General features: G+C 38.3%; 1 protein-coding gene across 4 annotated transcripts in view; it reads right to left on the bottom strand.

The window, feature by feature from the left end:
* DOCK4 (dedicator of cytokinesis 4) overlaps positions 1–24,406 on the bottom strand; it is a 481,885-nt gene that overhangs the window by 52,648 nt on the left and 404,831 nt on the right. For 3 of the 4 annotated variants that reach the window (XM_061414091.1, XM_061414095.1, XM_061414093.1), the window contains exons 31-36: positions 19,064–19,212; positions 17,249–17,334; positions 12,152–12,178; positions 11,914–12,009; positions 10,992–11,052; positions 6,645–6,738 (exon numbers count right to left, since the gene is read on the bottom strand). In XM_061414091.1, coding sequence (XP_061270075.1) covers positions 6,645–6,738; positions 10,992–11,052; positions 11,914–12,009; positions 12,152–12,178; positions 17,249–17,334; positions 19,064–19,212 — 513 coding nt within the window. The remainder of the gene's footprint in view (positions 1–6,644; positions 6,739–10,991; positions 11,053–11,913; positions 12,010–12,151; positions 12,179–17,248; positions 17,335–19,063; positions 19,213–24,406) is intronic. The other variant, XM_061414092.1, reaches the window with a different exon arrangement.

Genomic DNA, 24,406 nt, shown 5'->3' with positions numbered 1-24,406 from the left:
CATCACTTTTGCTGAATGAAACATGATGCATCCTGATCCAGAGGCGGCTGCCTGTCAGGGACACAGGCGCCTTCCACTGCATGGACACAGGACAGGCCCTTTCCTGGGGTGAGATGGACAGAGTGAATGTCTGCTGGAGGGTGTCGATTAATCGGTGGATGTAGAAGCAGCCAAATCTGTCACGAAGTGGGTTGCCATGGAAGACTGCTTTGCAGGGGACAAGACAGACGATGATGATAACAAGATCATCAGAGCTGTACTGTATTTGAACAGCGTCCTCATTTTCCCTGAGGCCTCCTGAGATCACTTCCTAATCTTTAATTACCCACATACCCTTCTAATGCCAAGCATCTAAGAAAACCCCAAGGGCATCTTTGTTTTTCTGTCCACTCTTGCTCCTGTCACCTGAACAAACTAAGATTCCTCTCCCTTATCACACCAACCGACACCTGGGGTCCTTCACAGCCTGTTCCTTCAAGCCTTTAGCTGCTGAATAATTCCTATTTTCTTTTAATGACACAGCTCCAGAATGATCATCTTTGCCTCTCAGATTTCTCTTGTATCTCCCTGAGCTTTCAAAAAATATCCTTGAGACTAACCATGACTCAGTGTAAAGGTGGAATAGTGAGTGGGGAGGCCAGAGGGAACCCCTTCCCACATCTCAGCTGCCCACAGGGAGGGACCGAAAAGGCGATGAAGGTGAAATTTACACAGAGAGAAAGTAGAGTGGTGGTGCCAGAGATGAGGGGAGGGGAAAATGGGAAGTTACTGTTTAATGTGTACAGGGTTTCAGACTGGGTGGAGGAGAAGGTTCTGGAGACAGATGGTGGTGATGGTGGCCCAACAACACGGATGCACTTAATGGCCACTGAAGTGCACACTGAAAAATGGGGAAGATGGCAAATTTTATGTTATGTACCTTTTGCGACAATAAATAAAAAGAAAAAAGTGGGGACTAATGAAGTGTTTCTAATCTGTAAACTGCTGTTCAAGTAACGTTTGCTCTGGGAAGGTCCAAGGGATGGCGGGAAGGTCGGGTGTGGGTGAGCTGCCCCTGAGAAGGGCGGGAAAAGAAGTAACCACTGGCGGGCTTTTTTGTTCAGTTCTTCTGTGTATTCTTGCTACCTTAATCTCTTCTGCTTCTGTTAGGTCCTTGCTGTTTCTGTCATTTACTGTATACATCTTTGCATGAAATGTTCCCTTGGTATCTCCAATATTCTTCAGGAAATCTCTAGTCTTTCCCATTTTATTGTTTTCCTCTATTTCTTTGCATTGTTCACTTAAGAAGGTTTTCTTATCTCTCCTTGCTATTCCCTGGATCTCTGCATGGCAGAAAGCAAAGAGAAACTAAAGAGCCTGTTGATGAAGGTGAAAGAGAGGGAAAAGGCTGGCTTAAAACTCAACATTCAAAAAACTAAGATCAAAGCATCCGGTCCCATCACTTCATGGTACAGAGATGGGGAAAAAGTGGAAACAGTGGCAGATTTTATGTTCTTGGGCTCCAAAATCACTGCAAATGGAGACTGTAGCCGTGAAACTAAAACATGCTTGCTCCTTGGATGAAAAGCTATGACATCCAAGACATCCAAAACCTAGACAGTGTGTTAAAAAGCAGAGACATCACTTTGCTGACAAGGGTCCATTTAGTCAAAGCTATGGTTTTTCCAGTAGTCATGTATGGAGGTGACAGTTGGACCATACAGAAGGCTGAGTATCAAAGAACCGATGCTTTCAAACTGTGGTGCTGGAGAAGACTCTTGAGAGTCCCTTGGACAGCAAGGAGATCAAACCAGTCAATCCTAAAGGAAATCAGCCCTGAATATTCACTGGAAGGACTGATGCTGAAACTGAAGCTTCAATACTTTGGCCATCAGATGTGAAGAGGTGACTCACTGGGAAAGAACCTGGTGCTGGGAAAGATTGATGGCAAGAGGAGAAGGGGGTGGACAGACGATGAGATAGTTGGATGGCATCATCAACTCAATGGACATGAATTTTGAGCAAACTCCAGGAGACAATGAAACATAGGGAAGCCTGGCGTGCTTCAGTCCATGGGGTCACAAAGAGTCAGACATGACTTAGTGAATGAACAACAACTGGCAGGCCAGCAGAGCAAGCTGACAGATGACCGAAGGGTGATGTGGGGAGGCGTGAAAACAAGTTACACCTGGAACAGAATTTGATTCCGGAAGATAAAGATGTATATCAGGGGTAAACGGTGTGTGTGAAGGAAACTGCAGAAAATTTTCATTAAAGGAAATGTATGCCTCTGAGGCGTCAGCAACAGACTACTGAGGTTTCTGGAACACATCAGCATATCGAAGATGTTTTATTACAATATGTTGCATGTTTATTCCTATGTATCTTTAGAAGACTGTATTGCATACTGAAAAGAGAAAGATGACTCACATCCAAAATTATGAACAATGTTTTTAAAAGTGTTTACAATTTTGAACAAAAGGCCATCATCACAGAATTAAATATATGGGCCATCTCATTCCATCATTTTGAGAATTGTACAGGGAAGGTATCAATATGCAGAAAGAAGTAACACAGGATAAATGTGGAGATGAATCGTGCAATGGAGGGCATTGTCACAGAGGGCTGGAAAGGATTAAGCCACAAGAAACAAATCCTGTAAAGACAGAAGTTTTTCCATCAATTCCACTTTCTCCAAGGACCCACAAAAATGAGGACAGAGGAGAAATGAGTAAAATGTTATACGGGAGAAGAACTTATTTCTTATGACTTTGGGGAACATAAAAACTTCAAGCTTAGTAAACAAATTCAAGAAAACAAGATTTACACATTTTCAAAATATAAGGTGACAGATTTGGAGTTTCAGAAAACCAAAATATATCTGTTACATATCTGCAAGAGCTTGTCCTCACTTCCCTCTCTCATTTCTTCTTTTTTTTTTTTTTTTAATGGGCTTCAAAATAAAGCACGTCTACTAGATTGTTTTCACAGATTAAAAAAACCAGGTTCACCATTTTTCTAATATTAGCTACAAACTACTTTCAAATGACTACTTAAACTTCTAGACAACAAAGTCAGCTAAAAAAATCTTAGTTTATTTAATCAAAACTATCAGGACATCTGTGTGAAGAGATACCGGGGCTTCCTTGGTGATTAAGGAATTAACAATATTAAAGGAGAAAAATCTGCTCTTGGGGTGTTAAAATCTGAATGCATTCTTAGTAGTGCATTTATTTAAATCTCACAGCACTAGGCACTAATCTAAGAACTGAGAAGACTAAGAAGAAAATATCATCTCTGTCCTCAAGGAATTTACCTTCAACTAAAGATCTCTCAACCTACCTACCTCCCTACTTATCAACACACACACACACACACACACACACACACACATTTTTTATATAACTATGAATAAAATGTTATGATAAGTACTTGAATGGAAATCTGAAAAAACTGCAATGGGAAAAGAGTAGAAAACATTAATTCAGCCCAAAGCTGGGGGTGCGAGTTGGTGAGGGAGAGAGAAGGAAGATAAAGACTTCATGGAAAAGATGATATAGGAGCTGGCTCTGAAGGATAAGAAGAAGGAACACAGTATTAGAGGTAAGCAAGAATACATTAGGCTGAATGGACAGGTGTTGTTTCAATTATGATGGGCCTTGAATAAAGACTTTGAGCTTTACTTTGCAGAAGACATGAATTGACAAAGTTACACCTAGAGAAGGGGGTGACAAAGTTTCTCAAAGGATCAGTCAGTCAATAATTTAGGCTTATAGGACATACAGTCTTTGTTGCAACTACTCAACTATGCCATTTGAGTGCTATAGCAACCATATACAATATGTAATTAAGTAGGTGTGGCTGGAGTTTTAATAAAACATTCTTTAAAAAATCAAATGACAGGGCTGCAGGTTGAAGTTTACTGATCCCTGCTCTAGTGAATAACGGGATAGTTAAGAAGCAGTCCAAGAGAGAGATGATGAAGGCCTGATTGAGGCAGTGAAACTGGAAACAATAAGAGAAAATATGGCTTTCATTTTTAGGAAGCAGAACCAACAGCACCTCATGAATGAGAGGTATCAAAGATATCATAAAGGTCTCCAGTCTGAGTCAAGAACTGGGAACTTTTAACTTTTAAGCGGTGCTCTTAGCTGATATAGTGGAACCGTAGCTAGAGGCATGCTTAAATCCTGGGAACATGAGCATCACTTCAGAAAGTGTTCCTTTACTCTTTCAAAGCTGGGGGAGGAACCAAGATTCAGGAGTTCCTTGGAAGAACAGTGTGCCAAAAGACTAAGATTTGTAATTTCTAAATCCAATTAAAGGGTTCTCATTCTGGTTAAGATGTAGTATGCACATTTTAGTGTATTTTTCTCACTGATTCACCTAAAAACCCAAGACAGAATATATAAAGCAACTATTGGAGAATTCTGAAAAGTAAATGAGAAGGCAGACAGAACAGGAGAATCAGTACTTAAAGGAGGATGACAGAGTGGTGAGCTCCTTGTTTTTACTTTTTTGCCTTTTGTATCTCCAGGCTTAGCCTTCCCTGTTTCCTGTAACTTCGAATGGAAAACAGACAGAAAAAGCTCCTTTAGTCAGAGAACTGGGAGAAGGACCCTCTGTGGGAGTCCTTTCTATTCTTCTGGTCCACTCTGAGTCCCAGGAACAAAGCTGCAAACCCACACTGTGGCATCAGGGGCAGTCACGGCGGCAGCAGTAGTGGCTTCCACTTTTCTATTTTCTTTCACTGCTTTCCCTCTACCAGGGAGGCTGACTATACATAGTAGATCATAGTGTGGAGGATCAAGTCTTGGCTCTGAGTACTCGGGCTCTGATTAAGCAAGAGTATCAGGAAAACGAGCCCTTGGGAGATGGTAAGACTGAGAAAGATCAGAGAGAACAAGGAGATGGAGAAAGGAATTTTTAAATTATGTGCATGTCTTCCTGGGCTCACCCTTAAGCTGTACACGTATAGAATGAATCAGAATCAACATAACAAAGATTCTGATAAATGAACTACGGTATAGATAACTGTCCATGTCCCAGGCTCTCCCCAGGTGGCACACAAGCAGGAAAGACCACAAAAATGCGGCAAAGGCTTTGAAAACTAAACTGACCTTCAAAAGGTAACTCAGGACTTTAGGTCTGAACTTAGCTGGATTGATTTTTTGAATATTTTAAGAAAACCCAGAATCTCACAATATTCAAAATGTCTGGGATACAATCCAAAATTACTTGACATTCAGAGAACCAGGAACACTAAATAAATCTCAAAGGGAAAAAGCAATTAACAGATGCCAACTCTAAGATGATTCAGTTTTTGAAATTATAGGCAAATACTATGAAACAGCTATTATAACCATGTTACTTGAAGTAAAAGTGAACACTCGTGAAATGAGGAGAAAATACAAATTTTTGCAAAACCACTGAAGCTATTAAAAATAGCTAAATAAACTTAGAAAAATAATAAAAAATTAAAAAAATTAAAACTTCACTGGAAGGCCTCAGTAGTTGAATGGAAATAATAAAGAGCCAATGGACTTGAAAATGGATAAATGGAAATTATCCAATCTGAAAAACAGAAAGAATAAAAAAATTGAAACAAAAAACCCCAAAACAGCACCCCAGGAAATTACAGAACAATACCAAATGGTCTAACATCCATAAAACTGGAGTCCCAAAACAAAGAATCAGTGCAGAAAATATATTTGAATAAATAATGCCTGAAAGTTTTCCAAATTTGGTGAAAGAAATGTTGAGAGATCCAAGAGGCTCAGCAAACCCAACCAGGATAGATTAAAAAAAAAAAAAAAAAAAAAACCATGCCGATATATATACCATAATTGAAGTGCTGAAAACCAAAGACAAAGTCTTAACAGCAACCAGAGAAAATTACACATTACATACAGGGAACAGTTTAAATGACTACAGCTCTCACCAAAAACAATGGAGGCCAGAAGAAAATAAAAGTTTTAAAGTACTGATACGAAGACACTGTCCAACTGTACCCAGCAAACATTCCCTTCAGGGATGAAGGTAAAATAAAGATGAAGGACAACTAAGAGTTCTTCACTACTAGATATGTAAGGTTTAAAAATAAAATAAAATTAATTAAAAAAAAAATAAAAGAAATACTGTAACAAGTTCTGGAGGTTGAATGAAAATGTTAACAGAGGAAAACTGAGAATTTCATGAGTGAACAAAGAGCAACAGGAATGGTAAATATCTGAGTAAATATAATAGATAATTTTTATCCTCTTAAATTCTTTAAAATAGGTATGACTTAAAAATTATGACATTACCTGATGGAATTTTTCAATGTACATACATATATGCTTATGACTATTACAATGTACAGTGGGGAGGTTGTAAAGTTCCTATATTTAACTTGAAGTGGTGAAATACTAACTCTAAATAGACTGTGAAAATCTAGGTGTGTATTTTATAAATCATTCAAAAACCAATCCCAAAACCAACCCCTAAAAAACTATGCAGAGATATAGTAAAGAAAAAACAACATATATATTCCAGTTCTAAATTCCAATTTTAAAAGGAGAAATGGTTGCGTCTTTGGCTCTAGTTTAAAAAACAGAGGAATTATTATGTTTAATATAACAGTGACCAGCCCACTTCCCCCAACCCAAGTCAAAAGACACAATTACCTGTGAAATTCTGTGCTTTGACGTGCAGATCATAGAGTTTGTGGATGTAGCGTATATACATCTCTTCCTTGTTCAGTTCAGTCTTATAGAAGTTCTAAAAGACAAAAAAGAGTACAACTATGGATAACTTCTCAACGGTTAGGCTGGCAGGTATGTACCCTTTACTCTGCTTGAAGTTTCATGTCTTGAACCAAGAAAATAGACAAATTTTTCTATATAAATGTCTCACAAAATTAAGTAAGGGACACAGTCATATATATATACATTTTTTTTTGACATTTCTTTCCTTTTATTTTATTTTGGCTGTGCCACATGGCATGTGGAATCTTAGTCCCCTGACTAAGGATAGAACCCACACTCCCTGCATTGTTAGGGCAGTCTCAACCTTTGGACTGCCAGTCAAGGGCAAAACACAGTGATATATCTTTAATTCAACACTGTCTGTATTAAAAATTACCCATCAACAACTAGATAGGCTGGTAACTCCTGGGGGTATGTTATTACCCCTGATTCACATTTCTTTTGTTACTGTCTATCGTTTTTTGGTTAAGTTTAACTGCCAATGAACTAGTCTAAAAATTCAACTAAAATATTAAAAAGATGTAAGATATTAACCTATTTATTACATTTGATCACTGATAGTCAAAGGATAATTTCTTTCATCTTAAAATTATTTTATGGTGAATTAAAGGTTTCCAGTTTACGACTACAACATAAAGGGATTTGTAAGAGATTTTATTTCAAATTATTGTTACAAGGGTATGCTTACTGAAAATATTTGGTTTATGAAAACAAAGTATCTGGATCTTATTTAAACTTCTCTAAAATGTTTTAACATTCATCATCAAAAACTCAACTTTGACTTAACACATTATGTTGTCATTTTAAATGTTTACTTTACAAGCCTCCACATCTATTTCTTTATCATATTAGAAAGTATGTTAGTCCTCACTGAACTTAGTAAACATAGGAGTAAAAGTGTAAGAAGTTGGAATCCAGCAAAAGCGTGATGCTGTGAGGCTCTGTATAAGGCTCTTTCAGAGAGCAGATCACTGCAGATATTATGAAATCTCTGCTTACAGCCATCTGAACTACTATCATTACTATTGCTATTATTTTGACAGATGCTACTTGGTGTGTAGAATGAAAAATGAATAGTGATGGGGAGACAAATCTGTTGACTTGAAGGAGTAACAGGGAAAGGCCAGGAATTTTAAACATTTTTAAAGTTGATTAGCTAGAGAGGGCTTCGGTTACGGACCAAACTAGCCAGTGTGGCTGCTTAACTGTACTTGGGCATGAAGCCTGAGGGTCTCCTGTCAATGCACTTTGTGGCCACTACCTAATAGTATCCATTCTTCAATATGAGGACTCATCTAACTTCAAGAAGCTGACATGTAGTTGAACGCATTATAAAAAAATATTTCCTCCAATTTATACCATTATCCTTCCCCTTTCCTCTGGTGTCCTATATACCTTGGGTGGCACTAATCTTGAGTGGCTTCCCAGGTGGCACTAACGGTAAAGAACCCACCTGCCAATGCAGGAGACATAACAGACCTGGGTTCAGTTCTTGGGTTGGAAAGATCTCCAAGAAGAGGGCACAGCACCCTATTCCAGTATTCTTGCCTGGAGAATCCCATGGACAGAGGAGTTGGTAGGCTACAGTGTCCTATAGATCTTAGCATTCTTTAAAAAGCTAGTAAACAATGCTCTTCACATCTCTCTTATTATAATCAAAATAATTTTAATCAGCAAGAATTATTGTACCATAAACATAAATCTAACCACTCAATAGCAGACCTTTACATTATTAAGCAATGTTTTTTTTCCAATAGCTTTCTGGTAAGAAGCAAATTTCTTTGGGAACAAAATAAGTGATCATTCTGTAAATGAATAATAGGTCTTTTAAAAAAAAGAAGAAAGAAAGAAAAAATCTCTCAGTCAGCAGATGAGTCGCTTTCATGTATGTCTGGCAAAACTAGTGACAGAGAGAACAAAACAATAATTAATTTCCTAGTTTTAGTCATGTCAAAGATTACACATTTTACCAGTCTAATACTACCGTTTAACTCAGAGCTTGTAGAGAAAGTCAGAGTTCCTCTGAAGACATTCTGGAATTGATCTTTCCAAAGAGTTAAGAAAAATCTCCAGGAGGAAGTGAGTGATTAAAGAGAAGCATATTGCAGCTAGAAAACATCAAAAAACTTTCCATATGGAGTATAAGCTAAAAAGATTAGCTTCAGAGTTATATATTCGGTCCTTTAATAATAAGTATTCCTGTGCTAGTTGAAATTAAAGCAGTGTTCAAAGTGTTAGCATTTCCTATAAGGACTATTCTTGGTCAGGGCAAAACTAACAAGCTAGATTCTTTGTCTCATGTGAACACTGATGGGGGCCACTGATTTTATTGTCTCTGGCTTACTCCTACTGGGAAACTAGAGTAAACACATTTAGGTCAGAGTATTCAGTCTTTCATCTGAGGAAATGATATCTTCTGTTTATACCAGTTGAGGAAATGGACCCAGAGTCTACATTTTAGAGTGTACCTCTCAAGGTCACACAGGGCGCTGTGAAAGCAGATGGAGACAATGGAAGATGAGTCCTTCAGGAAAAGGTAAAGGCTTTCCTTTAAGGTTATTTATGAGATTTCAGGCTTGGAGCTGGGGGAGAGCCAGGATTAAGGAGACAGACTGAGAAAACCTGAAGACGATAGAGCACTTGGCTTTTTTCCTCAAATATTGACGTACAAGCAGAGACATGGAAGGAGATCAGGCTGAGGACCTTGACCATGGCCAAAGGCTGGCAAACAGTGGGGAAAGCACAGAAAGGAAATTTAGAAGTGGGAATGACTGTGCTCAAGGTTAGACATTAAGTGCTAAGGGGAGAGGTAATGGGCTGACCCCATGAGCTTAGCCTGACAGCCTGCAGGTTACTATTGGGTCTGATGATAAAAATTATGGAAGAAACTGCATAAAAAAAATTATGGAAGAAACTGCATAAAAAAATTATGGGAGAAACAAGCTTGGCCTGATAGCCTGCAGGTTACTATTGGATCTGATGATAAAAATTATAATTTTTTATAATTTTAAAAATTATAAGAGAAACTGCATAACAAGAGGTGGCCTGACAAAAGATGCTCAGGTCTCACTATTTTTAGCAACTGGTATCAGAGGTGGAATGTAACAATTAAATGCAAAAATGAGGAGGAAGTGGTAGGTATGGTTAAAAAAAAGGATAAAGTCATATACTCAGAGATGAACAGTATAGCGAGAAAAGAAATTAAGGAAAAAGATAGTCCTAAGAAAGTAAAAATTCTGAGCTCTGAAGAGGGACTGTGAGGGGGAATAAACAAGACAAACAAACCAAATCTGTTATCAATGAGCTAAGACAAGACAGAATCAGGTTGGGGAAAAAACAAAATTTTAAGGTGCAGGCAAATAGAGAACAAAAAGGCATGGATATAAGAGACTTGTGGATCAGAGTAAGAATTAGAATTGATTGTGCAAATACTTAGGATAGATGATGAGGTGTTATCTATTCTGCAAAATAAGAAAAAGGAACCATGATATACACAAATTTAGAACCAGAAGCAGTCACAGAGTATTCTTGTATTTTAAATGTGATCAATGTAAATTATTAAAAGCATCAATTTATCCTACACCAAAATTTGAAAAAGGAATGTAAATGTATAGTCCTTCTTTTGCTCTGTAGTGAGAATACCATTCTATTTGATAATTAGTTATGAGAACTTTCAGGGTAAACTTTGTGTTCCCAGAACTGTTCTGCTATAGCCTATTATCCTTACGATATTGATTTTTGTTTTCCAAAATTTCTTGTTTGGATGAGAAACTATATGGTTATCCCAGTTATAGTCCAAATCTTAACCACAGATGGCTTTAATTTGCAAAGAAGCTACAGAGTGAAAATATGTGCGTTAAACAGGAAACTGTCATTTGTTCAGAAAGGAACATTAATATTTATTAAAATCTAGAATAAATATAAGCAGGGTAGAAAGGAACTGTTTACACAGAATTGAAAAGACCTTTTTCCAGGGACATCATCTTTTTTTCCTAGGAGAGCAACAAAGGACTTCAGGGCAGAAAAACAATACAACAGGGAGAAGCTGGCATCACCATGGGATCTTACAGTGGGTACTTTCTGCAACACTCGGGAGCTGAGAATTCTCTAGCATTTAATTTAAACTAAAGCAAAGAACACTTCTAAACTCTTCTAAGAAACACTCAGATACAGACACACTGCAGCAGAAAAACAAACAAAACATAGTATTTCTGAGAAAAAGCAAACATTAGAATGCAAGGAGGAAAAGGGAAATCATTGACTAACCAGGAGGCTCACGGTGCACCCAATCTTTTTGCCATCTACCTCGCCCATTTTCATGCAGTCCCTAAAAACAAGAAGAAAGAGTCAGAACTCAGAACTTCCTTCCTAAGGGCAAACACAGTTTGTTCTTCTAGGGGAAAAAAAGAAACTGTCAGAGACTAGAGGCTATTTGCAAGTTGCTTTGGATCAACGAGGCCAGAGCCCCAACAGGCTTGGGTTGAGGGGGCTGGTCAGACCCTCCCTGAGCACCAATGTGGCTGTAGATTTCACTTCCAGGTGGGCTGTGCCCTCTCTCAATAGAGAGGGGGTAAGGAAGAGGAGTTACGGTGTAAAAGTAAACAGTAAAAGTAACAGTAAAAGGTGTGTCATAACACACCTTTTACTGGGCTGAAAAGGAGCCGGTAAGCCTGGCCATCAGCAGTAACAATGAGGCTTTTTTTCTTAAAATACCATGCATTTAAGTGGGATGACCTGCTTCAACAGCTTAGATCACTTCAAAATCAAAAAATCATGTCTCTGAAAGGTAACGGTGTGAGTTTCATTCCCTCTCTCCTTCTATAAGAAAGCAGCATGGTTATACAATTCTGTTACACTACCGTCACACTAAGATGAATAGGTCTATTGGTTCTAATGGGTGAGTTTCAAAAACAGGAACAAAAGATTTCTTTAATAACAGGACTCTCTCAATTTATTAAAACTTTAAAAGAACTGCTGAAGAACCCAGAACAAAACATTAAAAAACAAACAAACAAAAAAAAAAAAACAAAGAAGAAACTGAGCTAGCTAGTTAAAAGTCCGCTATTTTACTGCACAAGGTTCCATGGTCTGATTATCAGTTCTTTGAGTGATTAACTCAAGTGCAACTGTATTCTGACTCTTCAACTTCCTAACTGGAGCGCTGTGTATCTGAGAAACAGGGGCTTACCTGTAATCTAACAACCTCTCCATCAGCCGAGTTACAGTGGCGATTAAGGAAACGCCACTTTCTCTCCATGTTTCCCGCTCAATTTTCTTTAGTAGGCTGGAAAAGAAAGAATCCAGGGCATTTTCAACATTTATTTTTATCAGTCACCATGACAACCGTTTTACTTTCATCAGTACCTTAAATGCCTTAGCAACCACCGCAACATCTCACAAGTAGCACAATGCAAACAATGTCTTACCTAGGATAGGGACCAAAGAGTGGAATTCTAATCCAGGAAGCATTGACAAAGCAAATTGATTTTCAGATTATCCAAGTCATCAAATACGAACACATGCATATAAATCATACTTTCAAAATATGCAAGCACCTCACAGCTCAAAGACATTGTTTCTTAGCTTCTCTCTTCCACTAATATTAGAGGCTTGTGCCTCCCCACAACAAACAACACTGAGAAAAGCAAAAACAGGAGTGCCTCAAAGTTTACTTTTAAGTAAGATCTTGCTTTAGTCACACAAAAATGTTTTCCTACCTCTCAGTGGAATGCATCTTCATCCAAGCAATTTTACTGCAATGCAACTGCTACAGGAAAATCCTTGTACAGACGGTATGACGTTTTGCGTTTTTTTCCTTTCACTTAACATTTGCCCACTCAATACATATTGTACTATCTGTGCACTCACTCAACAGTTTCATTCATTTTGTCATTAATCACCAAGGATTTTCTATGTGGTTGTTACAGCAGATGGATGACAAGTACTGAACCGCATCTCTCCTCCTACATTTTCCCCCTAATCTTAAGCACCTTGGAGCAGAGGCACTGCTATGTAAACACAAAACAATAACAATCATAATCATTAAGATCTCTTTTTACTTTCACTCCCACCTCTAGGCAAATTAACCATCTACTTGACAAAAGCCGTTTAAGATTGAACTTTCCCCAAAAGAAAAAAAGAAAGAACATAGGCATAACAACATGAGGATACTCTGTCCTTCTAAATTTAATGATGATTATTTCTAAAATCTTGTTTCCCTCTTTTCCTAGTTTCACGAATAACAGAGAGAGAAGACATTTTTTTTCACAAGTACCATCTCAGACTAGCCTGTACTGTGCTTAGTAGGAAAAGAAGCTATTTTGTCAAAGTTTTCTTTTTTTTTTTTTTTTGGTCTTTGGCTATGTTCTCTCTCAATTGTCCTTCCTGCTCCCCCCACCTTCTTTTTGCCATTGCCATTCCAGTGCCCAGTCTTCTGTCTTGGCTCCTCATCTGGTGCCTAGGCATCCCTGATCATTTGTTTTTCTGGCTTATTCTGAACTGCTTCCTAAACTAAGGAGGGGGAGGAAGGGAGAGGGAACACATGAAGGGATGGAGCCTGCCCTGACTAATCCCCCAGGGAAAAGTCCCCTAGTTTGTTCTAAATGTGTTTTCTTTAAAAAAAAAAAAAAAAAAAAAAACCTCTGAAAAGCACCTGTTTCAAGCTTAAATGCCAAATTGGTATTGAACCAAGTACGCAAATGAAACTCTGCCTGCCAAAGCAAGGCAGGATGATGGAGAAATCTTCCCAAGTGACAGCCCACACCTCATATACTTTAGAGGCTGAAAAACACAGAACTCAAGTTAAGTAATAATTCTAAAAATAAATGGGAGACTTCTTTTATAGGCATGAGCTTCACTAACTTGCACAGCCTCTGGATGCAGTCAGAAATCAGAGCTACAGAATCCTCTTGTGAAAAGAGGTACAGCTCTGCAAAGCCTGCTGCCTTGACTAACCTGAGACTCAAATTATCAGGGCCAAGCCTAGAACCCAATTCATCTGCTTTCTTGCCCAGGATTATTCCTTCTGTGGGGAAGCTGGCCTTCCAAGCTTACTTGATACACCTGGACAAGGAGAGGCTATCAGATAAGAAGAGTCTTTCTAGATAACTTGGGTGACACTGGTCTATAATTTGGTCTATAACCATGCCAGTGTGTCCATGCTGAGTACACAGGGAACTCATCTAGTAACAGTGAAAGTTTCCTACTTTTTTTTTTTTTTTTAGGCAATAAGATGATGAATGGTTGCTACATAAACTAATGCACTAACTTTACATACATGTCACAAGAGCATAAATGATGCATCATTTCTTTATAACTTTTTTAAACCATTTTAAAAAACTGACATAGTTAATTTACAATGTTGTTAGTTTAAAGGGTACAGAAAAATGATTCAGATACATATATATACATATATATCTCCCTTTTTTTCTTTTCTATTATAGATTATTACAAGATATTGAATATAGCTCTCTGTGCTATACAATAGGTCCTTGCTGTTTATATATAAGTTCGTCTATGTTAATCCCAAACTCCTAATTTATCTCCCCACTACTCGCTTCCTGGCTCCAAGGTGACTTTTTATTGCTAATGATAGGCAATTGGACTCCATGACAATGAGGAGCAACATAAATAACATCCTGCAGGACTATATACTTGCTCGTTAGGCTTTTCCCCTCTGACAGAATGAAGGGTGCAGAATTTGACCCTCAGTCTACCTTTCTCTGTCTCTTAATAGGATTGTGTGGAGGCCAACGCTTTATATACATAGGTAGTTCAGATGGTAAAGCATCTGCCTGCAATGTAGGAGACCTGGGTTTGATCTCTGGGTCAGGAAGATTCCCTGGAGAAGAGAATGGCAACCTACTCCAGTATTCTTGCATGGAGAATGCCAAGGACAGAGGAGCCTGGCGGGCTACAGTCTACGGGGTCACAAAGAGTCCGACACGACTGAGCAACTTTCACTTCACTTCTTCACTTCAAATATATATGTGTGTGTGTGTGTGTGTGTGTGTGTGTATACAAAGCTCTATGAAATGATTTGGAGGCTTACTGAATTATTAGAGCAACATACAATAAAGCACAGTGGAGGACTGAGGTGGAGGTTACATCTTCCGGAAATCCCCTTTATAACCCCTGAGGCTGTCAGTACTCTCACTGTGTGCTCCAGCAGCACAGTCGCTGATGCACCCTCAGCCTCAGAAGACCACCAAGCACAGGGAGAGGCTCAATAAATGAAGCTGAATGAGTCAATGAAGTGGATGCAGGGAAGCAGAACTTCATTCTGATGCCTTATTCTGCGTATCTCATGGGAAGCGATGATCCACAATTTCAGCATTATCAAAACCAATAAACCCTGACCCTCATTTATTTCAAAAAGATGTAGTATGGGAAAATGAGGATAACATGAGGGTCATGGAAAGATGAGTTCTTAGGAAGGACTGTACTATATAAATTTACAGTTTCATTCTAGGAGGCTATTTTGGCAAGCATATACTGCATTTTCAGGAAGCGGTGAGCTACTTTCAGCTTCTGAACAAATTTTAAGAAGTTTTAGACATGAATTACAGAGAAAAAATGAAAATCTGTACCACAATGGCATGTGTTCCCAATTCATAATGTGTGCAGTGACACAGTGTGATTACCCTAATTCTTTGTGATTTCTATTGCCAAAAAAGCATTTTATTGTTTCCTGAAATATAGTTGGATTTTCCCTTTCTTTTCTGAGCCCAGGTAGTAATGACATTTAATTATCACTTTAGATTTTATTTATTCTCAATATGCTGATCATAAAAGTATTAAAAAGAAACATTTATAGTAAGATTTCTAGTGATATGCTAAAAAATCAAGAAAAGAATAAAAATCTCCAGTGAATGAATCAGGGACCTTAAAATAGTCCTAATTATAGAGGCTTAATATTTTAATTATTGGTTTGATTTTAATGTCAAGGTACATCTTCTATTTCAAGGCCATATTTACACACAAGCAGTCCAAATTGCATGCTATCAGGCCTTTATTAAAGTAGATAAGAGGCACTACAGAGCTATGTGAGTGCTTATTAATCTTGTGAATTTATTATAAATAATTAATCACAAATCTCAAGAGATTCATTTCACCGAGTGCTTTCTCATTTTAGTTCTTTGTTCAAACCAAAGACTAGTAACGGAATTGAGAGTGGTTTTCAAAAGTAATTTATTATACTGGATGAGGTTTTAATCAGAATTCTTGCTAAACTCCAGCTGTCATGAAAGACAGATGCTTTGTACACTAGAATGAACGAGGGCTTGATGAATAATTATTAAAAGTTCCAGTTTAATTACAGTATCAGAAGAAAATGCCATTGTTCAGGATTCAGTACAAAGAATGTATTTTATCAGGTACCACCATCACAAGAGATCTGTATACCCCTTCTTGGCTTTTCCCTTCAATATAATTTTCTTAAAAGCGTCAAGAATGATTTTAAATCAGCCACGTTTAAATCTATCAACCATTAATAATACTTTTCAACCCTATATATTAATATATCTACTGCTCTAAATTTATGATCATAAACGAATTACAGAATTTTCTATCTGGCTATCAGTGCAAAAGCAGTAGTATTTAGTTTTAGATTTACTTGGTTGTAAATACAAGGAAAAGCATATTTTGTAATAGAAAAATATATTGCTAAATTGTTTCTGCACTTCTGAAAGACCTGCAAACATTTCCCAAGCACAATGAGCTGGTTCTTCCTTCAAAAAGAAACACTTCATAAGTAAAAAGGTTAGACAATGACTAAGAGCCTTAGAAAGCTGTAGAGAAGACTAGTGCTAGAATTAAAATCCTAAAGCACTGGAACCTTCTTAAGTATTGTCTGTGGCCATTTTACACAGTGAATGACTACTCAGTACAGGCACTTCATCCTGGGACAGTGATCACAGTCTTACCTTAGTAAGGAAACCTCAAGTCTCCTTACAACACTCCATTACTTCTTTATCCTCCTTACAAATCCTAATCACAGAGTCTACTAGAAATTATTTGCTTCTGTGATATTCTAGTAAGAAACATTTAGGAAGCAATTAATAATGTTGAATGAGCAATAAGTATTGCTGAATTAAATCAAGCGCTGAAGAACAGATGCAAACTAGGTTAATTTTCCTACCAGCGAATCAGCCAAGGACATCTTGGAAAGCATTGCACACAAACACAACAATCACACCTCTATTCTGTTTTCCTCTCCCACTATCTACCCAATTGAAAATAATTATCTTGCAGCCCCAATTTTAAAATAATTAGTCATGAAAAGAGTGAGATTTGTTATGTAACACTTGTAACCTGTCCTAATCAGAGATTAACCCAAGGAGATATGTCTAATCATCAGCATAATAAGATCCATTCACCAGAGTTAAGCAATGATCCTTTATTTCACACTCCACAAAGACAAAGCACTCTGGGGAGACCCAAGCTGTCTTTGCAGCTCTCAGCTGCTTAGCACTGACACCCAAATTCCCCAAAAAGAATCAACTGGAGATACACATGTTACTCACATACTGTTGAAGAGCTCACGGTAGGTTTCATCGCCTTTGCCTTCGGACATCAGGCTGTCCAGTTTGTCAATGAGCTTGGCTTCCACCTGAAACAGACCCAAATGTTACTCCCTTTCTTTCCTTCTCACAAGAAGGATTTTCTAGGCACATGGAAACATATTTATTTCTGCAAGGGAAAAAGCCACAGTAAATTTTGTGAATTTATCAGCTGTGGTTAACCGAAGACACCCCTTTGGAATTCTAGGGGGCCAATTTAGATGCAGGAACATGGCTTCAAACTCCCGGTGGGGTAGTGTGTGCTGCCGCGAAAGACTTCTATTTGTTGATTCAAACACAAATGCCTGCAGCCCAGCTTAAATGTTTGAATTCTTTTTTTAGGAGCTGTAAAAACTGGCAAGTCTTTTTTGTTTTTTGCAAATCATGATATATATATACACACACACACACAGACACACACACACACATACACATACATACATATAAGAACATCAGCAAACTACAATATCCACAAACATTCAGCTAAATCTTTGATGTGTTTTGTATCTATTTTCTTTCTCAAAACAGTTTGAGGTTGCACTAAATCTTTGCTGAAGTTGAGAATTTGTCCTAACCATGTACAGATGGTATTCTAAGTCAGCAATCAGCAGCATGAGACAGAAAGGACATATTTCCTGAAAACTGTAGTCAAAACATTTATATTTTTAAGAACATAAATCCTTTAGGACTTCAGTATCAGGAAGGCAGAAATAAATATCCCATCATCTTTTGGAGACAGCAGAGGGGACAGAAAAGAAGAATTTCTGCAAGGCCAGAGAGTTAACAACTAGGGGTATGGAGGGATATCTGACTTTGTCAAAGGACTGAGCACAATTATTTCCTTTGAATCAAATTTCAATAAATGGGTAAAGAGATAAGGTAAGAGAAGTGGGTTTTCCCCAATATAATTTTTAAATAGGCTTTCATTCACGTATTGACACTCCTGAAAATAAATGAAGGTCTTGATACAGATGAAATGCCATGCTTGTTCTGTGTAAGCATCCAGCTTGTTCGTACAGTTGACAATCATTTCTAAGACTCGAGAAGGGCTCATAGGGAGAAGCAAGAAGCTTGCTTAATGCAGCAGAGTGCACACAGGTGAGTGCCATGACTGTGTGAACAGTTGGCCTGCTGTCTCCAATAGGAGTGACTTGCGCTGGCAAAGGCAGTTGATTTCTGCTATGAGATCTGGTTTTGGAATAAGAACAAGTGTCTTTCCAAAACTGGAGCCTGTGTCAAAGAGATCCTGTGTCAAAGAGAAATGATAGGCTTATGCTCATATTCTTGGAATTTCCTTTACAACAATTTTGACTGCTTTTCCCTTTAAATTAATTCTCAGCACTTCAAGCAAAGAGCAATAAAACATACTGTGCATCAAATGTTCAAAGCTAAGCCATTCACCAAATACAATGTGCAGACCATTGAGAGGTCAGCAGTTTTAGGAATCATTAACCTTCTGATTCCTCTGTATTGTGTCCAGCTGGGAGCAAATAAAGTTTCTGCTAGCTCTTAAACACAGACCTAGAAAATCACAGGATTTTTTTTTTTTTTTTTTTTAGCTGAAAGGGAATGAAATGTTTTTTCCAGGGCTTCTCAGAGATTTAGGGAGACACAGTCCCAGAAGGGTGTCCGAGGCTATGTATTCAGCTTGGAAGTAGGCAGCCTAGGTTGAAATCTGGTTCAGAGCTCATTCCTCAACTCGGAGCATCTCTGAGCCACCACACTCACCTCTGAGGGAACTGAGACTCTTCTGACTGCTCTGAGAGCACATCCACCTACCTGTTTAAAATTGCCGCTCCGCCTCTGCTCCCAGTCCATCATATCATGGAAAATAGGAATCATGACATTGCGGAGATCTGGCTGGGGTATCAAGGTTACTTCCAGGAAGGGGCCAATCAGGGCAGGAATGAAATGAAGCTTGTGCTCTCCTAAAATGAATGAAATATTTACCTTTCTGTAGATTTAGTTTTGGAGAAGGAAATGGCAACCCACTCCAGTGTTCTTGCCTGGAGAATCCCAGGGATGGGGGAGCCTGGTGGGCTGCCATCTATGGGGTCACACAGAGTCGGACACGACTGAAGTGACTTAGCAGCAGCAGCAGACTTAGTTTTAATAAGATTTCAGAAAATCATTATTATACGACTTATTTAAAACTTCTGTCACAAGAACACGATTGATTATAGTTGTCTCAAGCAAGAAAATATTTCTCTAAGCAGCTATACAAACAGATTTCCATGTGTTAGTATTTCTGCATCATTTTTAATTAAAAAAAAAAAACCTAGGGATTTACCTTTTCACAGTTTACAAAAAGCCGTAAGATACAATTAAATATTATATAAATCATCAGGAATTGGTTGTTTATACTACTGCACATTCACACATTAAAATTCTTATGCAATTATTAAAAATAAGGTTGAAGAAAAACACAGATGAAGTTTTTCAATATAATTAACTGTAAAAGCAAAGTACCACACAGTACACATTTAAAAAGAATATATATATGATAGTCTACAAGGTTATATCCCCTAAGAGTAAGCACATTGGTTATCTCTGGGTGATAATATTACTGGTGACTTTTATATATGAAAAAGGTAGTTCCTATCTGCATTATGTAATTTGTCTTCCTTCTTTACATAATAAACATAACAGCCTAAGTAAAACATAAACATTGGCCCAAACAACAACAAACAGAACAATTTTCTGAAAAGACTACAGTGTAATAATAGTGAATTCAAAATGGTATTTAGCAAGTCCTGAAAAGTATACTGTGGACTCTGTGGGAGAGGGAGAGGGTGGGATGATTTGGGACAATGGCATTGAAACATGTATAATATCATATATGAAACGAGTCGCCAGTCCAGGTTCGATGCACGGTACTGGATGCTTGGGGCTGGTGCACTGGGACGACCCAGAAGGATGCTACGGGGAGGGAGGAGGGAGGAGGGTTCAGGATGGGGAACACGTGTATACCTGTGGCAGATTCATGTTTATATATGGCAAAACCAATACAATATTGTAAAGTTAAAAAAAAAAAAAGTATACTGTAGATAATTCAGAGCAAAGGAAAGTGGAGGGTGGGGTGGACACAGATGATTTTGTCTAGCAGATATGTGTTGAGTTCAGTCTATTACCCTAGTCATCCATGTTAAATCTCAGAGAGTTTCTATTTTTATAATAAACTGCACAGTATGGAAAATGTACAATGTACATTTCATGTATGCACATTACATGCACAGCCTTTTGCATCATGGATGAAAGTATACGATACTGGGAGGCTGAGCAGAAGAGAGCTGGCTTCATGCAAAAGGATCCTTTCCCTCTTATTAACTTTTCCCTCTTTGATCTCTTTTTTTTTTTTTTGTAAGTGTTGAATACACACAAAGTCTTGCTGTTCAGACTTACTTGCCAATTTTGGAGTTAAATATCTCCACATTAATTATCATTTTCTCTATTTTGTTTCCGTAGCAGAAGGCATGAAGGTGAACACAGACTTGGACAGACATAAATCCAGGATGCAAACATACAATTTAAACTTGTATTGACTTTAGAGGGATTTTTAAAGGAAGGAGAACATGAAGAGAATTTGGAAAGAAAAGAAGAATGATGGATGGGCAAACCCAAGTAGGTGTTGTGAAGTCACTGATTTTTGTGACTGCAAACGCCGTGGGGTATTTCTGACGTCTTCAGAAAGTGGCTCTCATCCTTTTTACTCAACATGGGATGATAACAGGACACAACTGTCAGGCCCCTCTGTATCTGAAAGTCCCTGTACATCAGTGATGCCACATGGTCCTTTCCTCTTTTTCTCATGTTTCACTGAAAGTAACTTCGCAGTTTCTTATCATCTCTAAATTACTCATATATCAAGGCATCCATTACATGTGAGGAGGAAGCGTGGCTTGTAATTCTTTTTGCTTTCCTAACTTTATTCTTGACCTGGGTAATATTTTATCTTTTCCAAGGGACTAAGTTTTCCTCTTCAGAGCAAGAACACTTCCCCCTTATTCATCAAAAGAAATGTCCTTATTAATCTGCGCTTGCATATTTTCCTCCAAAAGAATGAATACTTCCAAGACCAACAAACTCAGTGTGGCAGAATATCCAAAAACATCAATTCATGGTGTTCTCCCCGCATTTTCCCCATCCTCCCAACATACACATTTAGAGCAGGTAACTAGCAGCCAGCATTTGCAATTCCTTTCTGTAGTTATTTTTGTCAGGGCAGAATGCAGAGCAACCTGAACTCAATCACTCATCCTGTCATTTGCAAAAGTCTAAACCCACTCACTGCTTCTTCAAGATGTTCTGGCAAGCGAGGGGAAGAAAGAGAAAAGAGGAAAGGAGATTTCTGCAGAGATGAATGCTGGCAAGTCTGGAGATCAGCCAGCCTTACTCTTATCTCTGCCCCTGCCCCAGGAGATGGCTGCAGGGCTTCAGAGTCTAGCCACAGGTGCTCTGCTTCTGCAGAGCCACGGACTGAAGGGACTCTGTACACAGGACAAGGGCCACCCTGGCATGTGACTAATAACCAAGAGGACCTTTCTGCTTCCTTGACACTGTGTAAGACACCAATCCTTTGCACAGTTTTGGGGTGTGCATGGGGTGAGGGGGTGAGTGAAGCAGCAAATACAGAATAAAATGAAAACTCCTGCCAGCCAGATAGTCCTCCCACAGCTGCTATGGTGGAATGATATTCAGAACTGCTCCATTACAGAATTTTTATTTTTACTCTTCCCTGAGCCTGCCATCCTTTGGCCTCCTAGCAAAGAACATCATTAGCATGCACTTAGTTTGTTTACCACTATTTCTTTGAGCATCCATGAATCTTTTTAAAAACTCTCTTCCATTTATAGACATTTTACGACATGATTTTCTCTTTTAAAATTTTCTCACTATGAAAAATATCAAATGTACAGGAATTATAAAGAACAGTAAGATAAATCCCCACATCCCCATCACCTAGCTTCAATAATTATCAATATTTTTTTTGCTAATTTTGTTTCACTTATCAACCCAACTATTTTTTCACTGGGAAATTTTAAACCAAGTCAGAGACATCATAACATTCTACTTGTATAAACATCAGTTAGCATCTTTCACAGGCAGGTCATTTTATAAATACAGGACCACAATACTTTTATTACATCTTTAAAAAAGGCAGACAGTAATTCTTCAAATTAATGTAAAACCAATCTATATTAAAAATTTCCAGATTGTCTTAAAACATGTAATTTACAGTTGGCTTCTTTCAATCACAATCCAAACATATAGTATTTTCTAGCCTGATTTTCTATGACAGTAGAGAAACCATGTTGTTGTTTAGTTGCTAAGTTGTGTCCATCTCTTTTGTGACCCTATGAACTGTAGCCTGCTAGGCTCCTTTGTCCATGGGATTTCTCAGCAAGAATACTGGAGTCATTTCCTAGGACTTCCTGATAGCTCAGTTGGTAGAGAATCTGCCTGCAATGCAGGAGACACTGGTTCAATTTCTGGTTTGGGAAGATCCGCTGGAGAAGGGATAGGCTACCCACTCCAGTATTCTTGGTCTTCCCTTGTGGCTCAGCTGGTAAAGAATCTGTATGCAATGCGGGAGACCTGAGTTCGATCCCTGGAAGTGAAAGGCTACTCATTCCAGTATTCTGGCCTGGAATTCCATGGACTATAGTCCATGGAGTCACAGAGTGGACATGACTGAGTGACTTTCATGTTCACTTTCTCCAGGGGGTTCTTCCTGACCCAGGGACTGACCCTGTGTCGTCTGCATTGGCAGGCAGGTTCTTTACCACTGAGCAACCAGGGAAGCCATACCCACATTTAAATTATTGTGCAGACTGTATGAGGCTAGCCTTCTTTACTGAGAACACACTTCGGAAACAAAGAATCTGTGCAACCGTACAAGTTTTCCACCACAGAAAATTTTACTCTTACCCAATCCGCCATGCAAAATCTTGAGCTATGTATAGCAGCAGGAAAATAAACTTCACTTAGATTATTTCTTTTTAAATCACAGATTTAGTATACTTTTCCCATCTCTAATTGTCAGCCACATGGTCTTGTTTTGAAGTATTTAGGGCACCTGCTAGTTGGGCTGCTGGAGTTGTATATTTATGCACACATAGCAGCCTGTTAGGGAAGTATTGATTTTTCTACAGCAGTTACAAGACGCTGTGTTTGCAAATGTGGAAGAGGAGCCCACTTTATATTTAGTAAGGATGTTAGTTCAATTAAAAATAGAAAGAAAAAACTTAACCTTGCAGCATGATGAATGGCAAAGGTGGGACACAGCAGCAGAGAATAACCTCTTTCTTTGTAGACTACTCTTGCAAGTATAGGTACAAATAAATAAATTTGAGGGGATTTGATGCTTTGCTCACTTTCACTTTTTATGGAGGTAACACTGGCTTATAAATTTTATAAATTTCATGTGTACAACACTATATTTTGACTTCTGTATACACTACAGCATGCTCATTACCAAAAATTTAGTTTCCATCCATCATCGAACGGTTGACCACTTTACTTATTTCACCCTCTTCTAGCTCCCTTCAGAGGCCAGATGGAAGAAGCAAGACCTACAGCCCCACACCCTCCAGAATGAAAACCACAATCACAGAAAGCTAACCAAAATGATCATATGGATCACAGCTTTGTGTAACTTAATGAAGCTATGAGCCATGCAGGTCCACCCAAGACAGACATGTCATGGTGGAGAGTTCTGACAAAACGTGGTCCACTGGAGAAGGGAATGGCAAATCACTCAAGTATTCTTGTTTCAAGAATCCCATGAACAGTATGAAAAGGCAAAATGATATGATACTAGAAGATGAGCCCACCAGGTCAGTAGATGTCCAATATGCTAGTGGAGAAGAGTGGAGAAATAGCTTCAGAAAGAATGAAAAGCCTGGCCCAAAGTGGAAATGATGCTCAGCTGTGGATGTGTCTGGTGGTGAAAGTAAAGTCCAATGCTGTAAAGAACAGTATTGGATAGGAACCTGAAATGTTAGGCCCATGAATCAAGGTAAACTGGACGTGAGATGGCATTCAAGCAGGAGATGGCATTTTAGGAATCAGTAAACTAAAATGGATGGGAATGAGTGAATTTAATTCAGATGACCATAATAT

This window comes from Bos javanicus, chromosome 4 (genome assembly GCF_032452875.1).
Source record: "Bos javanicus breed banteng chromosome 4, ARS-OSU_banteng_1.0, whole genome shotgun sequence".
Classification (NCBI taxonomy): Eukaryota; Metazoa; Chordata; class Mammalia; order Artiodactyla; family Bovidae; genus Bos; species Bos javanicus.
Note: the sequence above shows the minus strand (reverse complement) of the source record. Positions and strands in the feature narration are given on the sequence as shown.